General features: G+C 41.6%; 1 protein-coding gene and 2 long non-coding RNA genes across 4 annotated transcripts in view; 2 read left to right on the top strand and 1 right to left on the bottom strand.

Moving 5' to 3' along the window:
- The window catches only part of LOC139772231 (uncharacterized), a 60,341-nt gene extending 48,863 nt beyond the window's left edge, over positions 1 to 11,478 (bottom strand). The window contains exons 1-3 of the long non-coding RNA XR_011718092.1: positions 11,355 to 11,478; positions 11,080 to 11,265; positions 277 to 575 (exon numbers count right to left, since the gene is read on the bottom strand). This is a non-coding gene — a long non-coding RNA (uncharacterized lncRNA). The remainder of the gene's footprint in view (positions 1 to 276; positions 576 to 11,079; positions 11,266 to 11,354) is intronic.
- LOC139778849 (uncharacterized) lies at positions 4,574 to 5,971 on the top strand. Its single transcript, XR_011720502.1, has 2 exons — positions 4,574 to 5,076; positions 5,520 to 5,971. It is a non-coding gene; the product is annotated as an uncharacterized lncRNA (long non-coding RNA).
- A 236-nt stretch (positions 11,479 to 11,714) lies between the features above and the next one.
- The window catches only part of LOC139772120 (Krueppel-like factor 6), a 320,096-nt gene continuing 307,840 nt past the window's right edge, over positions 11,715 to 23,970 (top strand). Inside the window, exon 1 of one of the 2 annotated variants that reach the window (XM_071705660.1) lies at positions 11,715 to 13,152. In XM_071705660.1, coding sequence (XP_071561761.1) covers positions 13,048 to 13,152 — 105 coding nt within the window. In that variant the 5' untranslated portion in view covers positions 11,715 to 13,047. The remainder of the gene's footprint in view (positions 13,153 to 23,970) is intronic. The other variant, XM_071705572.1, reaches the window with a different exon arrangement.

Here is a 23,970-nt window from a genome sequence, read left to right as displayed (position 1 = left end):
CAAGCACCGCGCGGTAAATGTTTCTGCGCGATAAAAGTCTTGTAGTGGCGCGGCAGCCATCGCGTGAATTTACGTGCTTTTTCGAGCGACTGCCATCCTACTTCCGACCTCATGCGTCCGCCACCGACACCAAGCTCGCGCGACCGCCATAAATGAGTATGCATGTGTGTGTGTGTGTGTATGTATTTGTACGCGTAGGTCTACGTATGTTGGACGGGCCTACTACGTGGCACTCTAGTGCGCCCGAATTATTAAGAGCTGCTAAGCCACACTTACCGCCCTCCATATCCAACCGTCTTCCGAGAGCTGTCTGTTACATTATCAAGAATAGGAGCTGCTCCGAGACGCGCTTGCAGGTGTTCGCTGCTCATACGTTGTCGGCCGTCACTCTCTGTCATTGTCTCCATAACAATATACCGCGGATATACAACCGCAGCCTCGAACGTCTGGTTATTCCGGGTGACTTTGTGGCGCAATTACACGTCGTCGGCGAGAACGTTTGGATTACAAGTCGCATCTCTTTATCAGTCCTTGGGAAAACATCGAGATAAAACGCTGAGAAAGTTAGCTCTCTTCTGAAACAGAAATAACGCGTATGATGAGAAGAGGAAGAAATTTTTCTTTTCTCTTGCGCTAAACAGGTATAATTCCGTTTTGAATAATAAAGAAATTTAACTCGCGCAAGTTCGACTAGCTCTCGATCGCGAACGACGATGGCGAAGGTTGCGGAACAAATCACTGCCCCGTCGCCGTGGTTTTAGCCGCTTTTGGCTAATTTCTCTCGCAGTGAAAATCCTAATTAATGAGAGCGAATTACGCGGCTCCGAGTTTGTGTGCGTTCCGGACGCCTCGGCAGCTCGCGCGAGGGGTCGAAAAGCAGTCGAACGAGGGATGAACAAGGAGGAAAAGCGACCAGAGCGGGTGAGTCGCTGCACCTTCGAAAAGAGGAGGTGGCGGAACAAAGGCGCAGTGGGATGGATGCTAACTAATCGGGTAATTTTTCCGGCATCAGTCGGTGAATATCAACGCCGCCGTTGAGCCCTCCCGCGGCATTAAGAACGACAAACGATCGTCGATCCATCTGGCTCAACGCGACTACGTCGAGCGTCAGCCTTCCGTCGTCCTCGCTTCCGCCCATCGTCGCCCCAACGAATCCACCGGCTGTCTATTCTCTGGCGGTTCGAACTACCGATCTCTTTTCTGACCTGCGGAACGCTCGCTTGAAATCACCCCTCGAAGGATGTTTTTTGAGTACTCGACATGCACGAGTAAACCGATTTGAATGGAGGCGACGAACCGCTCGCTCTTTCTTCCCCCTCGAATAATCGTTCGTATCGAGATAATTGCTCGGGCTACGAGCGTGACGCTTTAACCTGCCGAGGGAAGCGTATTATCGTAGTCATAATTCGCTAACGCAGGCAGGTAAATGCCATTCGTCGTCTATTGAAGTCTTACCGAAAAAAGTCATTAAAATTATGCGTTTATTACATGAACCAGTTTGCGTAGTCGTTTAAATTTTCGAATAGCCAAAATGTCCACATTTCACGAATAAAAGTTTTATAATATGAAAAATTAATATAATAAGAGGAATTGTTCGAATTTTCAAATAGTTCATTCAAAATGTCCATTTCATGAATAAAAGTTCTATAATATGAAAAATTAATATAAATATAATATATAAAAGAAAGAGGAGGACAATAAAAGCGCGACATTACTTGCATTTTTCGTATCCTCAAAAAGCTTGGTTGTACCTCTTATGTTTGCATATACTCGTTCGTGCTTATAATTTTGAATTAATTAATGAAGAGCTTTTTATTATGATCGCTACACGTTTAACGAACAAAGGAATGCAGCGGCATGATGTAAAAGGCAATTTGTCGGGAATTGTAGCTTTCACACACTGCAAATGTACGTTAACGTTTTATGAAACCGCGGATGGAAGCAGGAGCACCTGAGTACCAGTGGAAATTGTGTCGCTAGAGAGAAGAATAACCGGCTATAGCGTGCGGTTAACCGGAAGCGGAAAAGGTCAAATCGCGTCGGTGGGTAAGCTCGCTTGGCCGGGGTAGAGCCGCGATAATTGGAACAAAGAGAGTTGGCTCCGAGAGTCAGGAGGAATCCTCATCCTCGGGGCACTCTCTCTCCCACCGTCTTTCATTCCCTCACTTCCTCTCCGGTAGCGATAAAGTTTAACTCTTTCGAACTCTGTTAGCGGTGTACTCCTTCCGGAGCACGAAGAAAAATTCCCTTTATCTAGTTCGCCATTTTTTTATCCCCCTTTCCGTCCGTTCATTTCGCCCAGCGTGTTGCTATACTTTGTACTGCACTTGCGAAACTACGCTTGACGAGTTGCAACTAGTTTAGCCTTAATTACAACGGAAGAAATTGCAACATACATTTTTACATGCTAAAATTTTGTACCACAATGTTAATTAGATTAAGCATTCATTATATCCAGAGAGAAGTTTTCAAAGGAAATAGCTTAAGATGTATCTCTCTGACATCTCGGTCAAATTTATGTCCTTTTCCTCCCGATATATAATTATGAATGTGATCGAGAAAAGGAATAAATGTTAGCTAAATATAGTTAAATTCTCAGAAGAATTAATATCTCAAAACAGAATTTTTTAGAGTATATTAGCAATAATTATTCGTTAATCATATTTACGATGCAGCCAATAAAAACCATAGTTTACATTAATTAATATATAAAATAGACATTAACATTACAGTTAAATATTAAATCAATTGTTCAAGTTGTCTCATATTTTTGAATACATCCTTTTGGACTTTTGGAGAATAGATAAACAACTGATATACCTATACGTTCAAAGCAAATTTCTAAGAAATATGTAACTGCATTTGATCGTTGCTGTAACATCGTAAATATATTTAAGCTTAAATGTCGTTAGAAAGATCGTGGTCTTTCAATTTTAATTTTAGTTGTCTGAAACCTTTCCCCTACTTCAGTGAATGATTCATGTAGTCGAGTCACTTGATCATTAAGCTGATCCTTCTTTCGCAATGCGTTGATAACTGACAGTCATGCTACATGAATATCATTCGAGTGTACTCGCTGTCGGTGTTGCTAACTATGTATCAATCAACGTTTCGGAACATAAATATACATCTCATGTTCGAAACGCGCTTGCTTAACGCGGTCTGTATTTATTAATGACAGACAAACCAGCAAGAGATATGCCGAAAATTTCGCTCGACGTTTTAATACGAGTCGAGAATATTAACGAAAGCGGAGTCGAGCCGCTCGCACAAAGGCAAAAGTGGAAAGTATGGCCCTGCAGCGTTTATCGCGAACAATATACAGAAACAGACTGAAAATTTCTGCAAAAGTTCCTTACGCAAAAATTCACTGTACGACGTAGAAACGCATTTCGTTGCGTCGAGACCACAATCCCCGTTGCGGGTGGATTCTCATTTAATGTTCCGTAAGAAGTGGCGGCGGCTTCTCTCGGTTTAAAGAATGTCCGAGGTGCGCGGAAAATCCTAACGCGGAGTGGCCTCTCTCCCATAAAACACAGCCCGCAGGAGAATCATCAAAAACTATTCGCGGCCGCTTGTGTTTTACAGCCTTTTGCATAAAATATGAAGTCGCCACGTGTAAAATATTATCACGCACGCCCCTCGCCGAATAATATATTACAGTCGATATCAGCATTATCAATATTCACGGGATTGCATATGGATCTCTCGTCCCGATGTGTTTTCGATCGGCAGCCTGTGCGGTTTCTCTCTCGATTCCCGCGGAATACCATTATCCCGGTGGCTTCCCGTTGTACTCTCGGTTCGATCACCGTTCGCGGAATACCCATTTCGCAACCAAATGAAGTTAGTCTCTTGTTTCTTGTGTTTTTCCTCCGGCCTCTCTCTCTCTCTCTTTCTCTCTCCCGGTTGCATTGGCAGTGCAGAAGCGCATAAACTTCAGAAGCCCGATGGTTAGATGTGGCTCGAAGTGGATAGGTCGACGTGATCAGTGTTGTTCCAGCGTAAACCGACGAGCGAGCGAACGACGTAGCGGAGGGGGTGTTGACGAAAGGAGTGGAAAATAAGGCGGAAGCAATAGCGCTCCATGTGGCTGGAAACTCGTTTCGTCCATTAAAGCGCGCTTTCTTGCCGGCTTGTTTTTCGCCTTCCTCGCCGCAGCTCGGTGCCGCTCGTGGCATTGAGATATACACGAGGAAAACACGCGGCGCGGTACGTACGCCGGCGCGATGTCGACCCCGGAATACTCACAGCAACTCATCCTCGCAATTCATCCCCTCCCACCCAACCTCTCTCTCTCTCTCTCCCCCGACAAGAGCCTAAGTGAAATTTCGTGCCGGGCGCGCTCCTTTTTCTCTTCCTACATCCCGGCCTTTCAGTCTCCACTCACCAGTCGTCTTTGCGGCGAGTCGAGATAAAGGATCCGACCCCCGGGTTTCCTCCCATTGCACGATATCCCCTGAGATATCTTATATCGCCGAGAAATTTCCGTACCCTTCTCCTTCTCTCGTGAACGAAAAAAAAGTTTGGCACGGGTTCTAACCGCTCGTGTTGGGGTTAAAGTAACGACGATCTTCCGCCGCAGCCTAATATAAAGTTAATTCACTTTCGTGGCAGTGGCGCGTATCGTTGTATATGGTCGTAACGGGGCGACGGGATTTGCTTATCCCCGGGGCGGTTGTATTGCGGCGGATATACTATATCAGGGCACAACGGAAAATACCGAGGAAGAACATAAGAATAGTTTCGGCGCTCGCGAAGCAAAAATGTCGGACTGGGTCAGCGAGGCAAAACGCCGAAATGCCAGAGAGCGCGGAAATAACTGATAAAACATCCGAATATTTCATCCGCCAGCGAATGAAAGTGACGTTGAAAAAAGAACCCACAAGAAGTTTCGACTCTCCAAAATTGGATATGTAAACGGAACGAACGAGGATAGCAAAATCGATGCGATCGATCGGGAACGTCTAGCGTACTTTTTTTCTGCTTTTTTGGATTGATTCTTACTATGAATTATCATCTTTTACCCTTGCTAATCTGTCTGGTGGCAACGAAGAACATGGAAAAGCGAACGATGTAAGAACTTTGGCTACGGCAACTCCATGGAATTAATTTTCATCTTATATTATATTTATTTAATCCTTGCCTTGCGGCTTAGGATGACTTCCGTCAACCCTTACATAAATTTACGCTTTCTCCTTTACATACATACATTTATATTTCATTTACAAACAACTAGCATTCTGTCTTTCCAGTTAATTTTCATCTTTCGATATCAATTTAATTTTCAAACTATACGCGTTGTGACCTTTAAAAGAATGCTGTACTATTTTCTAAAATCGTACAGAAATTAGAACACCGCATTTGATTACGTAAGGCTCGAAATTTTTCAAAATTACTTTTAAAACAAATCGCTTGTATTTTTTGTGATTATTTTTTTTATTGTTATACAATCATTTTATAATATTTACTGTTAATATTTTTTATTTTTGCTTACGAACGCAGTTGTATTTTTTCAGAAAGCAAATGGCCAAGTATTATAAGGATCGCGCATCGATCAAACCGTAGGCGACTTCTTTCAAGGGTTGTTTGCTTTACCCTTAAACTTAACTCTCGCTTATAAAGATGAAGGATCGTAGAGTAGGCGTGGGTGTGTTGTTGGTCGAGAAACCGGGCACGTTTCATGTGACGAAGGTTTTGGTGGTATATATATAACGCGTGCCACGATTCGAATAAGAGGGATAAGATTCGAGCTCAGAAATATCGCTAATATATTACTTCGACTCCAATATTTCTGTATTACGGGAATAGAAAAGGTACGTTTATGTTTCTTTAAGTATAACGTTATAACCATATATCATTCCTCTCGCCTGTTTTTTCTTTTAACCAAACAGGAATACAGCGAATCATATAAATATATTTTACCATAAGTTATCTGTAAAAATAAATATAATAAAAAAAGTAAAATACATTTCTGATGGGTGTTCTTTCTGTGTAAATTAACGATAATATTCGCTTGGAACAACAAATGAGAGGACATGTTCTGCCGCAGATAACATTACAGAAGCTTTTCTAATATTTTGACAATAAAATATTTAAAAGAGAATATAATTACCTTTTATATACGTCACGTGTTTGTATCTTTAGATTCTCCATAAATTTTTGAAATTCTTTCCATAAGCAGTACACACGTGCAAACTTATCTCAGCTAAATGGTACTCTCTGGATTTTTTCTTAACTGATCATACGTTCGCGCGGTCTACTCTTACAATTAGTCTGATCTTCTACCTTTTCTTTTTTAATTGTTACTTAAGATAAACTCCAAACGTGCAATGTAATTGAAAGTAGTAATACGCTACGGTAGATAGCACGGTTTTGCGTTTCACGATTTCATCAGTCCGCTTCCTTGAGCTTTAATGGACCACTAGAAGAAGTCTTGGGAAATACACCCTTATGGAGTAACATAAAGACGCGGTTAACCATAGGATTTTATATATATAGAATAAATGCTGAGGGTAAAAATTTGCTTTGCCTTTATAACGTCGTTTCTAGTATTAACGTTGTATAGAATCTGGTTGAATGTCTACAAAAAAATCATAGAATGTTATACGGCAAATTACTTATTATAATTAAAATAGTCTTTCTAGAACTAGAAAACTAGAAAACATTTCAGTGCATATTAGTAGTTAAATATTGATTTAATAGGTAGCAACTTATAGATTTTATCAAAATTTTATTTACGAAATATGTATCTAACAAATAATATTATTAATTTGATGAGCGTATAATATTTATTGTTCATAAAGCATTTAATATTTCGGAAAAAATAGCAAATAAAACTAATAAGATGAATGCAATCAAAAGAGAGAATAGTTGTAGAAGATCAATGACGATCATATACAATATGAATTGCTCGTACGGCGAGAAATTTTTCGCCAGTAACGCGTAGAAATTGTCATGTTAGGATTTATCGGTTATAATCCGTCTCATGCATCATCTTGAGGAATGTGTATCGTAGGCTTCCTTAATTTCGCCATGATCCCCGCTCGTGGGAATATTTACACGCACGTTCAGAAAGATTCTTATAGTCCATCGCCCCCCATTATATCGAGTGAAGAAGAGGGTTCCCTAAATCGGCGGCTTTGTCAAAGTTATAGTGCCTAAATTCGTAAACACAAGGGTCGCTCCTACAATACCGACTTCCGCGTGTCAGCAATCTCTATTGCGCTTCGGGGAAAAATACAAGATGTACGTTCCCAAGAACACTCTTCAATCTCCTTCAAACGACAACATGTAATGTAAATAATGATTTTTTTACAAACACCATTAAAATACTACAATCGGCGCAAATATTAATCGGAAACATGCGGAGCGTTTCAAGCATCGAAGCGTAAACGAGAATTATCAAGCGTAAATGCAATCTCGTTCGTATTGTGATGTCACTACGCGACGTAGAATTTCTATAGAAACGTGACTGACAAGTGTTCGCGTATGTAACTCCCGATTCAGTAATATATCTTCGATGTCTCTTTCGTGGATTATCGAACAGACGAGCCTTCCGATCACGAGAAGTTTCGGGAAACGTTCCAAGAGCTTAGGGACGCCGTCGTCGTCGGTTGTCGCTCCGCGTTTGTCGGAATCCGTAGAGTAAATTTTCAGCACGACTTACCGGAGTCATCTGGCGCGCGCGATAGGATTACGAGATTAAGGATCTTCTCGTTGAGAGATCTTCTCGTTAATAATAATAATCGCCGTCACTTCCGGGAACGCGAGAGACGCGAGTGCCGTCAATACGCTCCGCTCGCCATTAATGTCGCCTATACCGTTTCGCAAAGTTGTGGACGCGACGTCGAACAAAATCCTAAATGCTACGACGGGCACCTATGCGCGACCTCGTCCCATAAATTCCAGTTCCAAGGATGTGCGAATGTGCAACGCGGACAACGACGTTACGCCGAGGGTCGTTCGAAGAATAATAGTTGACACGAATAGTTGGTACTACGCGCGAACGTTTGCCGTGGCATTATGTAATCGGGATTACGTCATTCTCAGCGCGTTTCTTACGCTCTGTAAGACGCGGATCGTCGAAACTACCGGCGTAGCGTATGAAGGAAACGTGCGCCAAATATCAGCGACGTGGCTGTTATTAACCTTGGTTTGCGGTATGCAGATAATGATAGAGACAAGGAAACTTATGTTACAGGAAAACTACAGGCGACATAAGTCTCGTTAAGTCTCGTTCAACGAAATGTTTTGTAATTCTGTAGGTTTCCTTCAAAATCGCACGAATTTCTAAAAGTCTAAAAGCTACTCTCAAATACCATTTTCTATGCTTTGTAATTACAAATTTTATAAGAAAATATTTATTTAATTAGGCTGAATCAATAACGTTATTATTTAATTATGTAGAGTAATAATTGGGACACACAGAAACACATTATCAGCCATAAAGAATATACTATGCTAATTTCGTAATTAATTTATATAATGTTTGTAATGAAACTCTGAATTATATTAAAAAGAAACGATTTTTCTATGCCAGTTGCTGCATTTCCGCAATATTTTGTATATCAGGGCATTATCATATCGCTTTATTTCCCACTTAAACTCGGATCAGTGGAGAGTTGAAATTCGTCGTTCCATATCCCGCTAAATTATTTGCGTATGCTCGCAACGTTTCATGCTAGAAACGCAATACGGTTTACAAACATCGATCAGCGTAATATATCGTTCTAAACTGAATAATTGAATTAATATGTTAATGGCCTCGGATACCCCGGTCGATCGTTTTATCGGGACATGCGCCGCGCGTGAGAGAGAGAAAGAAAGAGAGAGAGTCATTTTGTGTCTAACAAACATCCTGTCGACTCGTTCCGCGGCGAAAATCGACGTGCTACTGTATCCCGCTACAAGAAAGCTTTTCGAGAGCTGGGCTTGGGTCCAACTGCGACCGCCATGTTTATGGTACCGGGCGTCTTAACCCACTGAGCGAAGGAATATATCCGGAAAACGATGCCGAAGTTGAGAGGTTGCGCGAGGTCAGGTTCCGACGCAGTGCTATACATTCCGCTCGCAATTTCGTAAAGCAGATAATATCTGCAGTACTCGCGGACGCAAAATAACTTTCAAGGTAAATGTTCCGAGAAGGAGCTTTGTCTCCTCCGAGTTATTTGGGATGTATAAAATGCGCTCTCTAATTACAAAAACGAACCAGTGATAAAAGTATAACACGGTAACTTACTTCAAATGTGTATATCTTCCGCGATCGAGTTAGTTTCAGAGGAACTATCGTTTAAAAGCTCGAAAAAAATGCAATTTCCAAGAATATCGGCAGTATTATTGATCGAGAGAGTCGGCGCTATCGATTCCAAGCCATTATTCAATACGACACCGAAACTCTTTCGATATACTACGCTCCGATATAATAACGGCGCCTATACAATGCGCGCTTTGTGCAACGCGCGGGAGAAACATCAGACGCGCAAACAGAGCGATTCGAATGCACACACAATAACCGATTAAAAAAATACTTTTTGAGTCACGCGGCCAGCCTCCGACGCGGCGATAGTTGAACGGCGATAGCTCGAACGGAAACGAGGTACGAGCGCCCGATAAGCGCGGTTAGTCTTCTAATTCCATTCGCCATAAACGCTGCTTACGTATCTAATCTGGCATTCCCGCGTGCTGTACCAGCGTCTACAGAAAGGCTTTAACGAACACGCAGAATCTATGAATCATTTACGGCGACACAAGGCGTTCGTTTCTCTCTCTCTCTCTCCCTCTCTTCCTCTTTCTCGGTTCTCTCGGTTGACTCACGAGCGATTATTCATTTGCAAATAATTCGCGTTCGTGTGCTCCGTGCTTGTGCATTTCTCGTAGTCGATTCGCTGAACGAGCAGCCCGTTTCTCTCTGTTAAATCTAAACGTTATGCAAACGTAAACCTTCGACTTTCGGTTAGGTCGGCTTAAAGACAAGCTCGCGAGATTACTGCTCGTGAAATATAATTTTAAGCTTCTTTTTCATATACACGTTGCATTAAAGATGTGTATCACGTAATAAGAAAGAGCTGCAAAAGATAAAGCATGTGCCAGATACATAGAACAAATATCAAACATACTCTCATTTATTTCTTATAACTGCATCTGAAGTTATCGTGAAATTACGCTATTAATTCAATAATGCATTAATTGGTTACGAAAAGAATAATATAGATATCAAAACACTAAAAAATCAGTTCACGTCTTTATACCGCAAAGCATTTTTTTGATAGCTTTTTTAATCCGGTTTTAATACTTTTTTTGATCAGATTTGTCTTCAATACATGAAACGGCTTGCAAACCTTTCGCGCGCAAAATTGCAACTAGAAACCTGAATGGTCGATCCACATTGGCCACGTTGTGAAAGTAAGATAGATGCATAAGTTATAGGCGACCTTTACTGTACTGTCGCTTGAATGGGAAATCCGAAGCGCATTGCCTATATGCGTAATTCGAATGAATCGGCTTGCGAAGATAATAGCTATAATGCTGCGATTGAAATGATGTCCGATTCATACAATCATTTGCAGAATTGTGCAATTAAAGCGCAAATTATGGAAAATTTTCCTCGCTGCTGAGAGAATTGTAATGTAAAGAAACCATCAACTAGCAAAGAATTTATTTTGCGCATTTTTTAGTTACGTAAATACTCTCAGGTTATATCCCGCGAAATAAAAAAAATTCCGCGATAATATTTCCAGAATTATACAATTATCGTAACATTGTGAAATATTTCTATTTTCTGCATATATGAAGAATTAAATTATTTTAAAATGTATTGGAAATTAATATACATTTTCACGCGTATGTGTGAAAATGCGCACAATGTAAAAGAAGAGCCTTTGGAAATTTATGTGACATTGATTATTTCATTTATGTAATGACGAAAATGAATTGTCTGCGAGCGCTCGTTTATTTTCGGAAATGCATGTATTTTGATATTTTGATCGGCAGATTGAAATAAACATGTTTATAAATCGCATTCGTATGCATACCTAAGGTAGTTTGAAACAAATAAATCATTTTCGCATACGTACGTACCTTACTTCAGATCCGTTCCCTTCCTCGTCGACACCGTCGAAAGTTGAGAACGTCGATGGATTTCGTGGTATCTACTTTTTTACTTTCGTATATACGTATTCAAAATCAGGGATGTTGGCTCGGTACGAATTTAGCACCCCCTTCTTTCAAACGGAAGTGTCCGTTAAACAGCTTGAGCACTAAGGTCTGCAGAAACAGAGCACTGAATTAACCCCTAAATAGCACTTAATTTCGATACATACTTTACTCTAATTTTGTCTGGTAGGAGTACCAACCTGACGCGGAGGTGTCGGTGAATGTATACGACGTAGCGCAGCAAATCGTCGTCGATGTAAATTCCTTTCAAACGAATTTGCCTTTTTTTTTCGTTCGCGTCGGTACCTACCTCATTTGCTCGCGCACACACAAACGCACACGCGCATACCCGGCCGCGGCGTCGCGACGTCACCGATCAGTGCTGCCGCGGCGTCGCACGGCCGTTTACAGTGGTACGACTCGCCGGCGGCTCGCGCGCGCTCGGCAACGTTCGGCCGTGCTCGGGCCTCCTCGCGCAGGCAGTTACGGTGAGGAACGTCAGTTACTCTTCGACACTCGCGCGGAAGAGTCTGTGCGTGTTTAGCGGTCGGGGATATTCGCCGGGTCCCTATCACGGAGTGTCGAGTATCTCGTTCAAAGGTGTTTTACCCCCCCCTGCGTTTCCTCCAACCCCCCCCGGGTGACGCGCGGGCGAGAATCGCAATACGCGCAGTATCGCGGAGATCTCATCGGGTGTACGCGGTGAGAAGTTGGCGAGAACGCGAGAACCGGCGTCGAGAGATCTCGGCGCGCGCGCGACAGATAAAAGCCGGCTACGCGACGAGTACGATACGCGGAACGGCAGCCGGGAGATATAGAGAGGGACGGACGGCCCGGCGCGTGTGTGTTTTCGCCGTTTTAATAGTGAATGCGCGAGTTTTCGTCGTCGGAAGTTAAACGCGCAGCGAGATACCGCGCGCGCGGACGCGGATGGATGTCTAAAGTGAAGTAAGAAGCAAGGGAGTAAGATCGAGAGAGAGAGAGAGGGAGGCCCCGGGAAACCCGGCAGTCAGCCACGGACGACTCCAGGCCGGCATTTTGACGTTTGCTCCGCGTGTCTTCCCCCCTCCGCGTTCCCTCCCCGCGTGTGATGAATACTGTCGCAGGTGAGACGTGCACGCGACGCCAGCAGACAGAGCGTCGAGCCGCACGAGTGATGCCTTGTTCGCAGTGAGATTTTTTCCCCTCCCCCTACCCCTCGGTCGTTTTCGCGTTTTCTCGCCGCGCGGCAGTTAGCGGCGTCCGGCTACGATAACAAGCGGCAGGGACGACGCGGCGGGTACAGTTCTTCCTCGGTCGTCGCGCGAGAGGTACAGAGAAGAGGAAAGGGTGAAAGAGAGAGAGAGAGGAGATAGAGAGAAAGAAAGAGAGAGAGAGAGAGAAGTGCGCGCGTCCGCGGACACCGGCGGGTATCGGGAGCCGTTATCGGGAAGTGTGGCGGCGGAGAATTTCACGCGACTCCATAACCGTCCCAGGAACCTCGCGGCGACGCGCGCTCCGTCGGGGTCTGTCTCCGCTCGTCGCTCGTCGCTCGCCGCCGGCATTCTCTCGCGTCCTCTACGGTGGTGGGGAGGGCTCTCGCGCCTCTTCCCCGATGATACGCACGTGCGCTCGCCGCTACTCGCTACTACGTTTACGTGCGTGCGTGCGTCCGGGACGCGTTCAGTGAATCGAGTTCGTAGTATCTCGTCGCGCGAGTGACGCGAGTTGTGTCCCCGTGCCGGTCAGTACATCGTTCTCGTTCTCGGTCAGTTCTCGATTCGGTTCAGTTTGAGATTACGCTTACGCGCGCTCGCCGCCGCCACCGCCGCCGCCGCTACGTTTCCGTGTGTGTGGCACCTGCTGCTTGGAGAAGGAGGCCGAAGCGGAGGACTTTCGCAGCCGCGCGTAGCCATGGATACGCTCCTACCGAGCGGCAATATATTTCGAGAGCTGCAGGACATACACGACACCGGATACTTCTCGGCCCAGCCGTCGCTCGAGGATCACTGGCAACAGGTATGGACACACCGCGGCTCATTCAACCCGTTATCGCGAATCGATCGAACGGCAGGAACCGCGCTGCCTTATCCCCCCCCCCCCCTATCGATTTTCGTCGGAGTCTTTAAGACTGTTAAAAGATATCGCGAGACGTAAACCTGTATAGATAAGATAATAATTTTGTACGTGTTAAATATACGTAAAACGGCGTCTCATATTTCTCCTTGTTATCGCAAACGATGTTTCTAATTAACTCTCGAGCGACAAATTCGACCTTTTCGAGTTTTTCTCCTCGGAGAGATGAAGGAGATAATTTACGAGATAATTTAGAACTTTTCTTGCACGCGCAACGTTAAGGAAGTCGATACGAGCCGAGACGGGATAATCTAGAGCCGAATTAGGGTGCCGTGTAACAATACGGTGCCACGTGCCGACAAAAGTTACTAATGCGGTGTAGAATACCGGCGCTCCCCAAACCGGCTTTCGCTGTTTGACAGTTTGTCGAATGTTTCTATTTATTACCTCTTTAAGGGGACAAAAGCAGAGGAGGGTTCGGTAGGTATATACTGTCTCCATCCCTTCCTCCCGTTCATTCATTCATTCCCTACCGAGCGCGTTTCGAGCAAGCCGACCGCCGCGGCGCCGCCGCCGCCGCCGCCGTTTAGCTTCGTTTACGAATCGTGGTTAGTGACCTTTGACCTTCTCGTCGCGGCCGGTGTCGAATGCTTGCCTGCGCTGCCCGCCGCGCGTTTCAGAGAAGCGTTCGCGTACGCGGAAAAACGGAAATTGTCGCACCGCGCGAACGCGCCGGCCCGTAAGATTTGCGACATCGCGATGGAAACGGGTACGTTGACCCCGTCCCTCCCGCGCGATCCTTCGCCGTCCTTCGCGCGAGCGTGACATTTGTCAAGATGCGAAAACCTGCGAACGAGAAATTGCGATAACGCGCAAGAACGATCGCCGGGCTCTTCCGGCGCAAAGACTTTAACGGCGCGATAAATCTCGCGTTACATCGTGTCTATCGGGATCATAATAAAATAGGTCGAGTGATATGATATAAGTATGTTTCATATATCAATCGCGATTGTTATTCTCAACATAGCGTTCCTAGATTTTTGTGAAACAATTATGAATACGTAATGGATGTGGAATTATCTCTCATTTGCGTGAGAAATTTAAGCGACCTGCGCTCCCAAATTCGAGTTACGTAATTTTTTTTTAAATTAACTTTCGTAAATGCTCATAGTATATCGGATTTCGGAGTCGCGTCATTTAATCTTTCGATTCAACGTGTAATCGTTAAAGGGAATGTATTATGGACTGAGAAGCGCTTTAAATGTATGTCAATCGGGTTTAAAGACCCGATTGTGCTGTGTACGTTACGGACTTGTGATACGCTCACAGAATATCAGCGGCCAGTTTACTATAGACTTATTTATTAGTGTATCGAGTTCGAAATCGGATACCGAATGGTAACTAATGGTTCTTCCATTTATGTAATTATAGCTAGTACGAATAATAATTTATAACTATCTTATCGTCGCATGATTCACCGTTTTAATGTTTCTAATTTTTTAAAATCCGTTATGGAGAAGATTTTCTTTTAACATATAACTGTTTATTCTTTCAAGTTTTTTTACTTTTTAGTTTAAGTGTGTATTTATTTGGAGATTTATTTAACGAATTTAACGTTTGAGATGCACGTATCATAAACCGTCGTACATATAATACGCCAATCGCATTAAATGACGAACTTTTTTGTGAATCGATTTAATTCAAAACGTCAAATATTGAGTCACGATTTATGTCTTCTTAATGATATCTTTATGATAATAATTAACTGTCAAATTAAAATTTCTCGAGGTAAAGCAAGCTTAAAATTACCTTTTGAGCAACATAGTTTTTGTTATTTCTCTCTATTTTTGAAGCCAAGAATTTTTTACGCTCGCTTTTAACATCGACAGCACCGATGTCCCTGATATTCTGGTTGAGGAGAGAGTAGGTATACTTCAAATTAGAACCGAGGAATTTGCCGTAAAGTTCGACGTGGTCGTACACGTAACATCTCGTTGGGAATTTGCAGAGTTCGTCGGATGATCGATCGTGAGGTGCGCGCACGATGTATTCCCGGAATTTAAAAGGCAGACATCAAAATCTCGCTCCGCTCCGGGGAAGCCCAAGGCCGCATTAGATCGGCGTGTACGTTCAGTGACGCGCACGGGTATTCGCTATAGACGCCGCTCCGCGTCCTGTTTGTTTACGAGTGTGCAATGACCTTACTCTGGAGCCGGCCGGCGTAAGAGGGACGGCACTCGTTCCCCATTCAATATCTGAGGCAGTAGAGTGCGTTTTTTTTTCTCCCTTTCTACCGCGCCACGCGCCGCGCGCCGGTGTGGTAACAGTATATCGCAAGCGCTTTTTCAGGTTCCGCCGCCACGAGAAAATACGATGTCGTGATCCATTTAACCCTTTATTTGGTAACGTTGCCCTCAAGCGGCATCGATTTGAACCGTTTATCGGGACGACTTGCCGGCATCGAATTTCTTTCGTCCGTCAATTCTTTGGCCAATTAGATGAAACGTCCGCTTCTTGATTCGCGATATTAATTGAATATTATCAATTGTTAAATTGAAAAATCCGCGTGTATCTTAACTTATTTTTATTAATTTTCGAGGTACATAATTTATCATGAGTCTGAAATAGTTGTTTAAAATGATAATTGATAAGGAACATAATTGATTCCAAAATTACTTTTTATTAAAGTTAGTGTCATTGAACAATGATTTTTACGCGTATGCGTAAATATTCATTGATATCACCTATTTCCAGTTACTTTTATAATTATATAAATTTAATGCCAAAAAAGGTTTTTCAAGAGAACTTAAATATTGATAAAATAACAGACGCAATGCACAAACTTGATTAATTTGTTTGTTATACTGTAATATGTGTGTGGAAATGCAAGAAAAAGTAAAATATTGATAAATATCTTTCTTGCGTGTGGCCTTCGTATAATTTGCATATTGCAGCAGAGTCGTAGCTCTCCCGATTACGAACGAGTAAGGGGACGTTTATCGCAAGAAAATTTTGATCGATCGCTTGGCACTCGTACGTTTGACTCGCTCCCGCTCGGTTTGCGATTGGCGAGTTGCCTAATTGAATGTCTCCGAGCTTTTCCAACGGAAAACCGCTGGCGCGCGAGGCGTTTGTCATTAATTACTCGTACGATCGTTTGACCGAGCCGCTTATCATCGCTGGAAAAAGCACGTAAAAACGAGGGAAAGGAAGAATAAACAATACACGACGTCGCGCATCGATATTTCGCGTAACCGCGTGATCATGCGAGGCATATGGCGCCAATGCACGTGTCGACAGTGTCCGATAATGCGATTTGACAGGTGCTTCGTCCCGAGTTTTTTGTATTTTGAACTTTACGCGATCTCGTCCATCAAACTGTTTCGACATCAGTTATATCTCTACGCATGACAAAGCGGCCTGATGCTGTGTATGCCCAGGCATCCTGTCGCTATCTACATACGTTCTATACGTAGAGCCGATTTGTAATTTCTTTTTTAAAGGACTCTCACACTCTACAAGTATTACGTACTATGGTGAGATTACTATATTTATACATACTCAAAAATTAGTATAATAATTTTAAATAATTCCATATATTCTCCCTCTCCTTATGTATATAGGTATGTCGCTCATTTGTTACAACAACGATGTAATTAAAAAATTGTCATTTTTGAATTATTTGCAAAAGAACGGTGAGAATTTAATACACTGATTGAAGGGCTAATATTTTTATTTCTCCACAATCGGTTATTACATCAAAATCATATTTAAAAATAATATTATAAAATTTCAATGATTTAAAACATTCGAACTCTTTTCTGGAAAACTGTTTTTTCAATTATGTCATTATTGTAGCAATTGAGCGATATATTCTTTATATTATTCTCCATTATATTATATATTTACATATTATATATCTATTATATTATATTTATATTATTCTCTATATTATTCTCTATGTAGACTTCATGTGCTATATTTTTTTTTATCTGGCAATATGAGATTTTTAATGATTTTTTCCTGTGAAAACTCACCAGCTCATATCTCATTTGTACATGAAAAATTGAAATATCGACCATTATTTCTCTTCGGTTTTTAACGTTTATGTCTAGACAGTATAATGGTGAAATATTTTTGGCTAGCGTGTATATACATGCATTTATTTCATCAGTAAAACTACCATAAACGTCATTAATTCTAATATAGTATAAATCCGTGATTGAGCTTATCGGTCTATACCCTGTCGCGATACGAGGTTTTCTCATGGCAAAATTTTTTCTCGATATCGACACGTCGCAGTAAAAAGGTTCGTAATTGCACGCGATTGTTTTAAATGCGCAAAGCATGCAGCAATGCAGCTGCTATCGAATTTAACATCGCGGAAGTTATTACTCAGCCTGAGAGACAGTTCTGTGGCTGCGGAAGATACGCCAACGCGCGTTTCCCCCGCCGCTACTGATACTGCGGATTCGTCGCGACAAGAATATTTATTCGTAATAATTCTGTTTTTATACGATTTTTCAATGTTTTACTTCTTTTATAAATTGTAAAAAAATCTAATATCTCGCCACTTAAGGTAAATGTACCAATTCCTGGACACGTACCTATGTCTGGACATTTTTATCATTTTAGTTAAATAAGTTATAATGTTAACATATTTTTCTTGTATTATATTTTTATCTTTGATTTTAATTCGCGTTATCTATACTTATTTAAAAACTAAAATGATAAAGGTGTTCAGACATAGGTCTTAAGTGTCCCGGCATTGGTACATTTATCTTACCTCTTCTGCATTTTTCATATTTCGTATCTTGTGATAAGTTCTAAATCCTAACGAAACTCTGATATTTCATTAAATATTTCATCAAGTATATTCTTAAATAAAAGAATTTGAAAGTTAATTGCGGCAGACGTCGTAAAATAAAGATCACGAGATTTATCGGTGCGGAAGAGAGAGAGAAAGAGAAAGAGAGAGAGCTAATTATTATTTGAAAAAATAAGTGCGACTTTGTTGTGCGAAGTCTATAACGTTATAATTTTCATACTAAAGTATTTGTACGAATGACAGCATTGGAGGATCACATCCAAACAGGTTGTCGATATACATCGAAATTCAATATTTATATAACGTTCGTGCCCGGTACTCGATTCTGTCATAGACAGATATGCCGTGAATTAAAATTTTCTCCTTTTCGAGGCACTATATGCAATATCCCAGATTGGATTCTGGCGCCATTCGGCAAGTCGCGCTGATTGTTTTCCACGATTTTTGCGATTTACCGAGCCAAAAACTTGTCTGCACATTAGTAAAACGCGCATGCTTCACCTTCGTCACCAAATAAATACATTTAGCGCAAGCCTGTTTACCGGGATGCGCGCGCACGATATAATCGCCTTCATAACGATCTAGTCGTACAACCTCCGCATTTTACGACTATGTGTAAAATGCGCGTAAAAGCTTCAATGATCCTAGACGGGAACCGGTACAAACATCGGCGCGCGTGAATTATATGCCTCTGACGCTCGCAGCATTGGCAATGTGTTTTTTTCCTCTTCTCTTTCACTCTTCCTATTCGTCCTTGTTCCTCTATTTCTCTTTATTATTCCTGTTCTCTTTTTATCTCATTTAACCAGTTAACATTTCTTCACGAGTTAACTTGACGCATCGCATTACGACATACTTCGTCCGTGTGACATTTTACGATCCGCTCCGGTACACGAATGTTTCACAATTCTGTATCGTGCGTATATATCGCTGACAATGTTTTCCCTAATACACGACAATTGATTATCAATTTTCATACGATTTTACGTTTACTACACGTATGTTGCTTATACTTCGATATTCGATGGTTATATCGTACCAGGCAATACGCTATTTTGTTTTCAATGGAAATTATAATAGATAAATTGATTTATTTTTTTGGTGCGACAATGTTCATCGGGGGCAGAGTAACTTTTATCTGATTTAAAATAGTATGAATTAAAAACACAAACACGTGACATTGGTGCTTACTAATTTTGCAAATATAAAACTCGTGCGAAAACGCTACGAATTAGCGATTCCGGTGTAGTTTTATTTAATTCGAAAAGATATAAAGCATTGGAATATTTTTTCCAATATTTTCGATACAACGTTTTTTAGGGAAGTGCAGTTTTATTTGTGCCCCGAAAAATTAAAATACTGGATTTGTTTTCACGTTTGTCGTTAAATTATTAAGTAATATTTTCCACGAAAAAATACAATATCGATTGATTTTATATTCAAGTTGCAATATAGAAACTTTTATTTAGTGTTCCTGGAAAAATAAATTAATGAGAACTTAGCTATGTTTGGTAACTTTGATGGTAAAATAATTCAACGTATTGTATCGTGTGGCTCGATGACAGACTTGGTTTTTATGACGCGGCACGTTCTTGCGCATTCCCGAGAAGTTGTACTTCAGGAAGTCGGTTCAGTGCGGTAAGTGTCAGTGCTTCAACCGTTCGAAAAGAATGCAAAAGACTGCGGCTGCTTTTAAACAGCGTCTGACGAGCGAGCGAGTGAGCGACTCGATCAAGTTTCGAAGTTTTTTTTCTTCGCTCTTCCTCTCTTTCCTTTTCTATAAGATTTATCTTTAATGTAAGACGGGATGATCGTACTTTCTTACGTTAAATTGAAACGACTCCAGCGAAGAATTTATTTCTCGGCTGTAAAACTTTGCTCAATAGCAATAACTTTGAACTTCTTTTTATATAATTATAATTTTATATTTGAAAACTTAAGGCTTAAGCGTGGTCTATGTAATATGGGACATGTATTACATACATGGAATTACATTCTATAATTCTTTTTTGAGTAACCTCTAATATCTGGAATTTTCCACCTCGCGTAATTATGTATGTGTATAATTATTCTGTCATTTTTATAATTCTATATAATCATTTATATTTTTTCGCATATCTTATTGACACATTTTCTTACATATTTGTTTATTTAGTTTCATCAACTGACTTTACTCTCGATTCTATTCTCTCTTTCCAAATATGCGAATACTCAAAGATATTTTTAGTGAATAGGCCTGACGTAACTCTTCTGTTTCTAACTGGTACGCGTATGATCCCGGTTGTATTCGGCTTCTCGTCCTCTTGCCTTTTCGTATCTTATGTCGCTCCCGCGTTCGCGCCGCGAATGCACGCGATGACGTGAGAAACAATAGTCCGTCTGTACAATGGGCCGTCATGAGAGTGATGCGAAAGAATGCCACATTGTAGCTCGTCGTGGCTGCGGAACGTGGCATTGTTAACCTTCGATGGCACAATTCTCCTTTTCGGATCGTGTCTTCTCCGTCGGTGGCACTTGTGGAATCTGCAGACTTGACACCTAGCGTTCGTTGTCACTAAACTCGCGTCGATACCGCGATGTCGATTCCGTCACGAGGCGAAATCTGGACGTACTTCGTAAATACTATGTCATCGATCTGTAAAAACGTATAGCTTTCATTTGAAATGTTTCGACATGTTTTTCCGTGTATTATTTTTAACATATATCATTTTTAAAAAAATATTTGTTAATTCGACATGTTGACGTACTAACCAATAACTGGCGTTTTTACGCAGAAATTTCATACAACTTTTTTCAAGTTATATTGCATTCTGGTTTTATTTTAAAGAATGTACTATAAAAAGCTACGTATACGTTCGATGTTAACGATATGTACTCAATTTAAATTTCATACAGGCAATACTTTATCCTTCGATTTTTTCTTACATCAATTTAAAAAACTAGAGGATTGCGATTGCATTCCTTCTCTTATTTCCGCTGCATGATACGTAAGAGTTAGAATGATGAGGAACAATATTAAGAGAAGAAATTCCTTTTATCGGACAGGATATACAAGGAATGTTGCCACGTCGGACACGAGCGGTAGCTGATCACGTTCGTGCGTTGCTCCCTTTCTCCTTTTCGCAACGACGCGCGATGCGCGCAAATGTCGGCAGCGAGTCCGGTTGGAACGCGGCGACGGCGGTTATTTCTGAGTTTCTGCTAGTGCACTCACTGCCGAGGCATTCGCGTTTTATGTTTCGCGCGTGTGCCAGAACAAGATCGTCGTCAACTCGCTCGTTCGTGCGATACGTTTGGGGAGCCATACGCACGACGCGTTCCCTCGTTCATCACAGCTGGGTCACCCGCAAGATGGATCTATTAACCCTACTGTCATTACAAGAGCGGGAGGGTGATGAGGAGAGATAATTTTGAATTCGCACGCGCATAGCGGGTGCGTCTTTCTCGGTTAGATTGCGAAATATTTATCATTATCGGAGGATTTATCGTGGCGTTATACCGCGTGGATAATCGAAGCTCTATCTCGGGAACTTATTATCGTACATGGCCAATAAAAGTGTAAAGTAGATCTGTCGAATGATAGTCCCATCGGATAGGAAGGTAGCCTTTTGCCAGAAGAAGGGGACGTATGCACGTACGTTTAATCTTGCGATCCGGGTCGCGGAGGTCGATGGTAAAGTGTTAGAACCGGAAATGCGGGAAGACGACTGCTTACGGGACAAGTACGCGTTCTCGCGGAGAGCGGACGATAAAACAGAGAGATGGAGAGAGGGAAACGGAGAGATAGGGAAAGATGGAAGAAACATCGGGAAAGCTGATAGAAAAAGACGATGCAGGTGATCAAACCGGTCGCTCGGTACGCTAAAGCTGCGGTAGAAATTACGTGCTCTGAAAAGACGTTGCCTGGAGAATCCGTACCTTCTATTTCCAATTAAGATAACTATCTCGCACGAATCGCTATCACTAGCGTACGGTTAGAGGCATCTTTCAATATTTTTGGATTGCGCGAATATGGATTTGTATCGGAACTATAACTTCTTGGAACTTTCGCTCTTGCTATATTGTTACATATTTATAAAACGTCATAATAGCAATTAATAAAAAAGTATATCTAACGGAAAGAATTACAACATCTCGAGAGATTTTTGCTAGAAATTAAATTTAGAGTGCTTAGGCAAGCGTTGACGTTGAAAATAGTTTAATTTCTTTCAATTTATTCAAATTTGTGTGTAAAATTTTTTGCTATATTGTTGGGACAATTAAAAAACGTCAATACTCGGTCAAAACATCATTTAATTGACAACTATCGAATTAACAGTCAATGCTCTTTATTTTAAGTACTTTTTAGACGCAACGGACGGGCGCTAGTCGGTTCGTTGATGCAGTTGATGAAATTTAAACACAGTGATGGCATTTAATGATGAAGAACTCGAGTACAAACAGACGGTCGCTCTTCGTTAATAGTTGACCATTTCGGTGGTACAATCGGCGGCGGAAGATTCGCCCGACGGATAGTCACGCTCGAATTAACGAGCTTTGCGTGAACGAGCGGCTTCGCGGTAAACGAAACGCCGAGAACGGAACAACGCGCGGGGGAAAACGGCGCAAAACCGAAAAGAGAAACAAAGGACCGATAAAAACAAATTGGTTCTCCTCTCCGCGCCCGTTTGTCCATCGTTCGGCCCGCCGCCGTCGGGCTCGATCGGTTCGACAAATTTTGCGGTCCTTCCGTATACACATTCACACATAGGTATACGCGAATACTTGCGCGCGGTATAAGGAATATAATCTTGTTAAAATTTATCGACAAACGCCCGCATGACGCGTAGTATCAGTTGTTTGCCGAGTATACGTGCAAACGTGACGATATGCCTTGCTACATGTGACTGCAGTTGATAAATGATCGAGGATAAATTATATCAATCGTACAGTATAAAAATGTATTTTATATTATTTTATTAGTAAGAAATTGTCCAATTTTGTTGTTCAATATTTTTATTAAAATAACTTTGGTATATATTTTTGACAAATAATACTTATAAATAACTATTTAATTATACACATCATTATATACATATATATTTATAATATATATAATGCATATTGCAGATAACTTGCACACTCATGACATCATGCTCAGACGCAGTTTTTGGTTTATTGTTTTGATTGCATGCTTTTAGGACGATTGCATTTCATTCTCTTGAAAAACGAGACATGTTTTATTGTATGAATCAATTTTTCATCCACGAGTTTTATGCATTAAATCTCTATCGTTTTAAGATAATTGTCCATGCAATAAAAGATGCAAACTATTTACCGGAGCAGCATCGTAACTATATTCTATTTAAATCACGTGTAATCCACTGGCGACGAAAAGTACAAAAAGACATTATCCTCTCTTCCGGCTTGAAAGCCGCAGATAACGGTTACGATTATCGCTTCACTGAGCTCGATCGTTGTATTGTTCCGCACTCGCGTACTTTGCATTGAATAGCGCACGAGTGAGAAAAGTACAAGACTATGAATTAGGTTACATTATTGTTGACTCATAACCTTTTTCACTAGTTTCAATCGTAACGTTTCATTAACAAATCGCAGCTAAGTGTATCTTGTGAACGCTTTTAAATGGCTTAATCAGTTTATTTCACATATACTTATTATTCGTGTGTTATATCGTGGAGATATGGCGGATATACCTATGTGTTACAGGCAAAATTTGAAATCCAGATATGAATACACGTGCGAATTTCATTAATTGCAAGTTTAATTTCGCGTATATGTATGAAATCGACCCAGGATTTTTCCTTCCAAATCTCCATATCCTCGTCGAATACATTTGCATGCTTTTTCGGCGCTCGGTGCGCGAGTACACCGCGCTTTGCATTTTTGCATTCTCCGTGTCGTGAATTTTGCATCCTGCGCTTTGTCCGCCG

The sequence above is a fragment of the Temnothorax nylanderi genome, unplaced genomic scaffold, assembly GCF_030848795.1.
Source record: "Temnothorax nylanderi isolate EJ_2023f unplaced genomic scaffold, tnyl_v1.0 TNYL_tig0001_pilon, whole genome shotgun sequence".
NCBI classification, from domain to species: domain Eukaryota; kingdom Metazoa; phylum Arthropoda; class Insecta; order Hymenoptera; family Formicidae; genus Temnothorax; species Temnothorax nylanderi.
Note: the sequence above shows the minus strand (reverse complement) of the source record. Positions and strands in the feature narration are given on the sequence as shown.